This window comes from Ornithodoros turicata, chromosome 2 (assembly GCF_037126465.1).
Source record: "Ornithodoros turicata isolate Travis chromosome 2, ASM3712646v1, whole genome shotgun sequence".
Lineage (NCBI taxonomy): Eukaryota > Metazoa > Arthropoda > Arachnida > Ixodida > Argasidae > Ornithodoros > Ornithodoros turicata.
Window position 1 is genome coordinate 138,085,215 of NC_088202.1, and position 6,473 is coordinate 138,091,687.

The 6,473-nt window shown below is 48.1% G+C and overlaps 1 protein-coding gene across 1 annotated transcript; it reads left to right on the forward strand.

Moving 5' to 3' along the window:
• The first annotated feature begins 658 nt into the window (after positions 1–658).
• LOC135385069 (neprilysin-1-like) lies at positions 659–6,198 on the forward strand. Its single transcript, XM_064614245.1, has 4 exons — positions 659–810; positions 2,472–2,677; positions 2,732–2,978; positions 4,669–6,198. The coding sequence occupies exons 1-4, from the start codon at positions 700–702 to the stop codon at positions 6,196–6,198; spliced, it is 2,094 nt and encodes a 697-aa protein (XP_064470315.1). The 5' UTR covers positions 659–699.
• The last annotated feature ends 275 nt before the right edge of the window (positions 6,199–6,473 follow it).

A 6,473-nucleotide genomic window follows, 5' to 3' on the forward strand; every position in this document is an offset into this window, starting at 1 on the left:
AACACGGCGGCCACCAGTATTCATCTCAAAATAGGAAGAGCGATTTTGGCAGTCCACCCCTGTTGTGTCGTCGCTGGGAACGAGGCTAAGGAGCGCATGGAGACTGGTGGTTCGAGAGTAACGCGACAAGGTCCTAGACTGCGGACAACTTGGACAACCTGTTTTTTTTTGTTTTTTTTTGCGTGTGCCGGAAACCTCCTAGACGCTTTACCAGGAGCAAGATGTATCTGTGAGGAAGAAGAAATAGCAGGCCGGAGAGGGAGAAAGAACAGGCTCCTAAGGCCGGGTTTCACCGACGCTGGTTAATTGTGAACCGAGATCAAGGGTTGCTAAAACTTGAAGTTCAAACTCCGTTATTTTTTGCAAATGCTAGTTGGTGACGTGATGAACGTTTCAGTGACAATAACTCCCCTTAATGAAGCAGAGTCAAGCGTTAAATTCAAGTTAAGGAACCGTTGACCTCGGTTCAAGTGTTAAACGGCGTTGGTGAAACTGGGCCTTAGTGGCTCACGGCCATCATCTCATTGGTAGAAGGCGGCTTTAGAGATTACTCCGCACGAAACCCTGGCCAATCGTCCTGTGTGGCTGGTGGCCACTGTTCCTAGTGGTGGAAGAAGAAGAAGTAGTAGTAGAAGGCGACTCCGAGGCTGCTCCGACGACGAAGAAAAAGAAGATTGAGTCCCCGCGAGCGCATGCACGATGAGTTCGGGTGTCACATTAGAACCATGTTCCACGAACCACGAACCCAAAGAAAGGCGAAATGAGGGAGATACCGAGCACCGGGCGACCTCGGAAGAACCAGCGGGACCGGTGAATATTAACTTATCTGTTCTTTTAGGGCACTCATTACGCTGTTGCCGTCAGCAACACCACGTTGGCATTGGCAGTGGACTCAAACGGACACCTCGGACAATGCTACGCGGTTCACGCAACACATTTAGCAGCTAAGGCTATTTACAAAAGTAAATTGAAGTGGATGTCTGGCGCCGGTGTGCGTGTCTGTGTCCATATTTGGTTTGACTGATAGTATCCAGCCAGGATATGCAGTGTTGTTATGGCCTATAGGCACGAACAGTACAGTATATAGACGGAACTTGTAATGGGTCGATAGTAACTGCATTTTTCGTACTTTTCCGTGGACTAGAATCCGTTCTGATTTGTTCAAGACGGGGCCCAAGACCAGAGTAAAAGCATCTTAAACCACACTAATACTTTAAATGCAAACACGACGTCACCAACCCTCTACACCCAGATTTACAACAGTTACATCAACACATGGAGCGCGCTGCGCGTATGAAGGCTAATTGAATGTTAGCAATCGTGTACCGCAGTCCCCACAATCTTTTCATTAGGTAATTAGTCAATTTTGCAAATATTTGTTTAATGACCAAGATCAAGATGTCAGTTGGGGAAGCGCCTTGAGAAACAACCGACCCAGCCCACGTTGTATTTTATTTATTGCGCGAACGTTCTGTTTAGGCCAAAAACAAATCTAAACAAAGAAGAAAGCGCCACACAAACCGTACCTTTTGGAATTCCCTTGGTCAACTGTATCCCAAGGCACAGTAACAACGCTCAGTTGGTTTCGTTCCGTTTCATTCATTTCGCTTTAAGCCCTGGTGCATGTCATTTTGGACACCCTGTGTATAAGCGTGGCCTCTGTAAGTGTCTGGACATATGTGATACAATTCTTGCGTTGGCAGTTTAAAGCCACTGGTAACATTTCGCTCAAAGGCAAAGAGAGCACGATATTAATCCTCCCCGTGTCCACACATGGTAGCGGTGTTAATTCTCCACATGCCAAGCAGGAGCGCGAGACGAGGGTGAGGCGAAGTCAACCTCACCTAGTGGTCCCTTCCGATGTCCGATTCCAAACGTTTGTGCTCTCGTATCCTCCATAATGTAAAAGCATGAGTCTGGGCACACAGAACGACGACACGAACACACAACTCAAAACCTAGACTCGCAGACTTCTACATTATGAAGTTCATCATCCACTAGCTGCCCTGCATATACGCCATCTTGTCAGTGCTCCCATGTCCTCCAAAAATCAAAATGTCATCCAAAATGTCATCCAATTTTTAACCATGTGTGGGCTACTAAGTCAGATGTCGATGTGAAGCATTGCTCCGCTTTGATCCAATATCACCGAACTCCTGTAAATATCTCATCCTGGATCACCTCATCGCCATACTCACTTGTTATCGTCATTCTCCTCTCTCTCCTCTCTCTCCTATCCTGATCCATCTCATCGCTCCCCCCCCCCATACCTGTAGATAGCTTTTAACTACCACACACTCTCTCTCACATCATCTCTCCCTCACATCATCTCTCCCATAATCATCTCACACCACCACACACTCACCATAGTTTTGGCGCTCTATGGCCTTTGTTGCTTTTGTGCCATTAAACCCATAATCTCCCTCTCTCTCCCCTCCAAAAACTCATTGTTTTCACGTGATAACCCGCAGCGAAAATCTCCGAAGCGGGTGCCATCTACCACTACCACCCTCTCCAACACCCTGCGCAACCTGACCGTCACTGGACCGCCACCCGTACCGACGGAGCTCCTGAAGAAGCTGCGCCTCTGCCTCGGCGCCGTTCTCTTCTTGCTCCTCCTATTACTGCCAGCTCTGATAGTCAACCTCACGGGGCTCTTCAGATCCAGTGGCAAAGAGTACACCGTGTGCCGCACGAAGTCGTGCAATATTTACGCGCGTTTTCTGAGCAGAACGCTGAGTCGGAAGCTTCTGCCGTGCGATGACTTCTACAGTTACGTGTGCGAAGGTTGGACCAAGGAAACAGCGCTGTCCGTACACAATCAACACATGCGAGACTTTATCCACGCTTTACGCCGAACGCTCCTGGAAGAGGTTCCTCTGGGCCGGCAGAGCGCAGCTGAAATGGCAGCCCGGCTGTACCAGTCTTGCGATGACGCTACGACCAGGGATCACGGCGGGATCGAAATCTTGAGGGAGGTGCGTACGCGTTACGTCCTGTTCAATACAGTGAACCCTCGTTAATATGACCCCCGATAATCTGACATACGCGCTTTACGACCATACTCTTGGGGAACAATGCTGTGAAACTTCTGCATATCCCCCCCGTTAATATGACAATTCCGCATTATGACCAAAATTTTCGGGAACGACCATGGTCATAATAACGAGGGTTCACTGTATTTGGTTGTGGTTCATTGTGTAGGGTGTCTGGAGCTACGCCTTGTGGCACCGTGTGGGAAGCAGACTGGTGGAATTATGCGGGGTTTGTTTTTTTTTCGTTACACATTTTAGTAGCATGGATACAGTTCTTGTAGGCGACTTGTACGGCAGGGCGGACATTCTCTTGAAGAGACACGGTCTCGATGGGACACAGTTCTTGTTGAAAGCCATTCTACGGGGTGTTTGCTCTAATGTGGCCAGAAATTACATTTAAAGCGAGCGATAGAAGAAAAGCAGGTGGTACTTTTCTGCTACTTGAGTAAGAAACACGTACTGCTTCACTAGTAGCACGTGTTTCTTGGTCAAGTAGCTGAAAAGTAGCCCTCGTTTCTCTTTTATCGCTGGATTTAAATAAAATTTCTGGACACGTCAGAGCAAACACCCTGTATATTCTAAAAATCCTGAAACGAGCGAATACGTACGTTGCGAAATATGCATCGCAGGACTTCCCTATAGATGCAAATGAGCCGGAACCGAAACGACGCGCATCAGGAGCCGAGGGAGGACAACGCTCATTTCTTTGTCAGAGGGCCACGTACTTTGTAATACAGGTGCTGATCTCCCGGCCAGATCAACCGCTCTGTGGCCCAGATAAGCCGCCAACGGTGAAGGTCATGTTCTCAACAGGGATCGGAACCGTTATTTTTTTTTCGGTTCGGTTCGGGTTCGGGCTCAGGCATATTGGTTCGTTTCGGTTTCTGCTCCGCAGCAGCGCAAAATACAGGTTCGATCCGGTTCAGGAAAGTGAATTTTGAGCGATTGCCATGTGTTAAAAGCAAGCGCGTCCTTACGATTCTCAAACAACACAAATGTACTGTTGTTGCTGTTGCCGACACAGCAGTGGTTCACATCAACGCTGCGTGTTAGATCTGCGTTGCAGGTGCAACGTTACGGTAGCATACTGTACTCTCTATGTTCGCTCATCGTATACAACCCCTTACATCTTGTTCAGGGTCTGGCCGTTATTTTCACAGCCCAAAATGAAAACTTTGGATTGCTGGACGACAAAGATCGCGAACAACGAAGCCTACAACTGTCAAAGGGACGACCTCACAGCTAACACAACTGAATGAACGCAATAGCTGCGAGGAGGAAATACCTATTGCACTTGGGTTGCAGATTTGTTTTGTTCAGTTTCGATTTCGAATTCGTTTGGCAACGCGGCTCCAATCCGCTGGTGTAAATCGTAGCTCCAATCTCTCTCAACGCCCATTAGGTTTATTTTGATTTAGTTCTGGCCCGGTTCGACGCGAGAACATATTTTGGTTCGGTTTAGCCATGCGCTTTGTACTCGTTGCGAAAATGATACATCTGAGAGAAACCTCTCTCATTCAAGCACCTATAACATGTTGTGGCATAATTAGCGTTTGTGGCACCATGGTACTGTCCTGCTCCTTATGGTAGACATATACGGTCTCACCTAATCATGATTACCCATCCCTCGTAGGTCTGGAAAGACTGCGAGACCGAATGGCCCAAGCTGTCCAACAAGCCGGACTCCCTCAAGACCCTCGTTAGACTCTACAATAAGTTTGAGATGCAAAACATACTTAACATTCAACCTTATGACAATGGCGATCTCACAGCCCCGATGATGTTCTTAGGAAGTGCCACTGCTGTGTACTACGACAAACGAAAGTTGATCACCGACAGCACGTTCGGGTACAAGAAATACTTCGAAAGCTTTCGAGATCTGGCGAAGACGTCCACGATGAAGGACGAAGAAATATTATCTTACGAAGAATTTCGCAAGGCTGAAGACGTCATTTACGACAGCCTCGTAAACTATAGCCGGGTCGCCAAGCCTTACATGGAGGCCATCAGTTTGAGCAGACTAGCGGACCTGACGCCAGAAATACCGTTGGAGCGCTGGCTGCATCTGTTCCAAGTGGAGCTACAAATCCCGAACGTAACGCAAGTTATAATCGACGACCAGAATTACATCGCCGCGTTCAGCGGACTTTGGAGGAATTTAAGCGAGACTGACATACACGGTTACATCACCTGGTTCAATCTACAACAAATGGCCGTCTTCATCAACTCCGAATTCTTGCTAGTCTCTTCCGGTAGTCCGTCGAACGCGGAGAAAGTCGCACTCGACGCTTGCTTGCGACGAACTGAAGATTTCATGGGATGGGCCGCGTATGCGCGATACGCCGACAAATATATCGATAATCTCACGAGGATCGACGTACATGACGTCATGAAGAACATATCATTCGCGGCGTCGGCGGTGATAAGGAGTGCATTGCCGTTACCAGCTCAAGACAATGTAACATCTAGAGCTGAAGGAAAACTGGCCGCCATGTTCCTCTACTCAGACCGCTTCCCATCTTCGAGCTACCTTAACCCTTATTACGAAAACTTCAGCAACATGAACGGAGAAATCTTGCACAACTGGATCGGCGCTACGGAAAGTTACCGCAGAACAGAAGAGGCCGCATTCGACTATACAAGGTTTTTGTTTATACCGCAGGCGATGCATTCAACGACCTACGAGTTTTACAGTGCCCAGCGAAACATGTGGTTAATACCGCCATACGCTGCAATGCTGCCGCTGTACGGCAATGGATTAGCATTGCCGGTGATCTACGGCGGTTTTGGGTACTACACCGCTTCCGCCGCCGTGGCGCTTTATCGCGAAGGGTACCCCGGTGTAATTCCCAAGGCGACCCGGTGTTTCGGGAACGGCTCTGGAACCGATTTTGTTCGACGTGCGATGGACTATGCACTGTCGTTGTTGATCGCGTGGGAGGCGTACAAGAAAGCGTCTGCTAAAAGCAAAGACGTCCGTCTGGTTGGACACGAAAAGTTGAGCGGGAACGAACTGTTCTTCATTGCGCACTGTTTTTTGTTGTGCGAGAGCAAACCAGAAATAGCATCTCTGTGCAATGAGACACTTAAACTGAGCGAAGAGTTCTCGAAGGCCTTCTCTTGTCCGAGCACCAGCTCTATGTATTCCAAACGGAGCTGCTAGACTGCAGCAATTCATGTTCCCTTCTGCGCGGGCGTCTTGTGACATGTCTGTCGTTTTCTGTAATTTTGTGCTCGACGAAATGTAATGTGTAATACAACCGATGTAATTTTCCTTGTTACGCACCGATTATTTCCAAATAAAAAGACAATAAAAATGCTTTAGCGGCTACCCACTTAGCAACGTATAGAAGATAGTAAAATTCAGAGAGCGAGCCCGCGACGTCTTAGGCGCGTAGATATTCGTGAAAAAAACAACCAAAAAACACACTAGGTGGA

What these genes read in the sequence shown, in the direction of transcription:
- LOC135385069 (XM_064614245.1), top strand. Translation starts at nt 700, where the DNA reads ATGAGTTCGGGTGTCACATTAGAACCATGTTCCACGAACCACGAACCC. An exon ending in TTCAGATCCAGTGGCAAAGA is followed by an intron (nt 2,678 to 2,731) that starts GTACACCGTGTG and finishes TTTTCTGAGCAG; the next exon opens with AACGCTGAGTCGGAAGCTTC. An exon ending in GGATCGAAATCTTGAGGGAG is followed by an intron (nt 2,979 to 4,668) that starts GTGCGTACGCGT and finishes CATCCCTCGTAG; the next exon opens with GTCTGGAAAGACTGCGAGAC.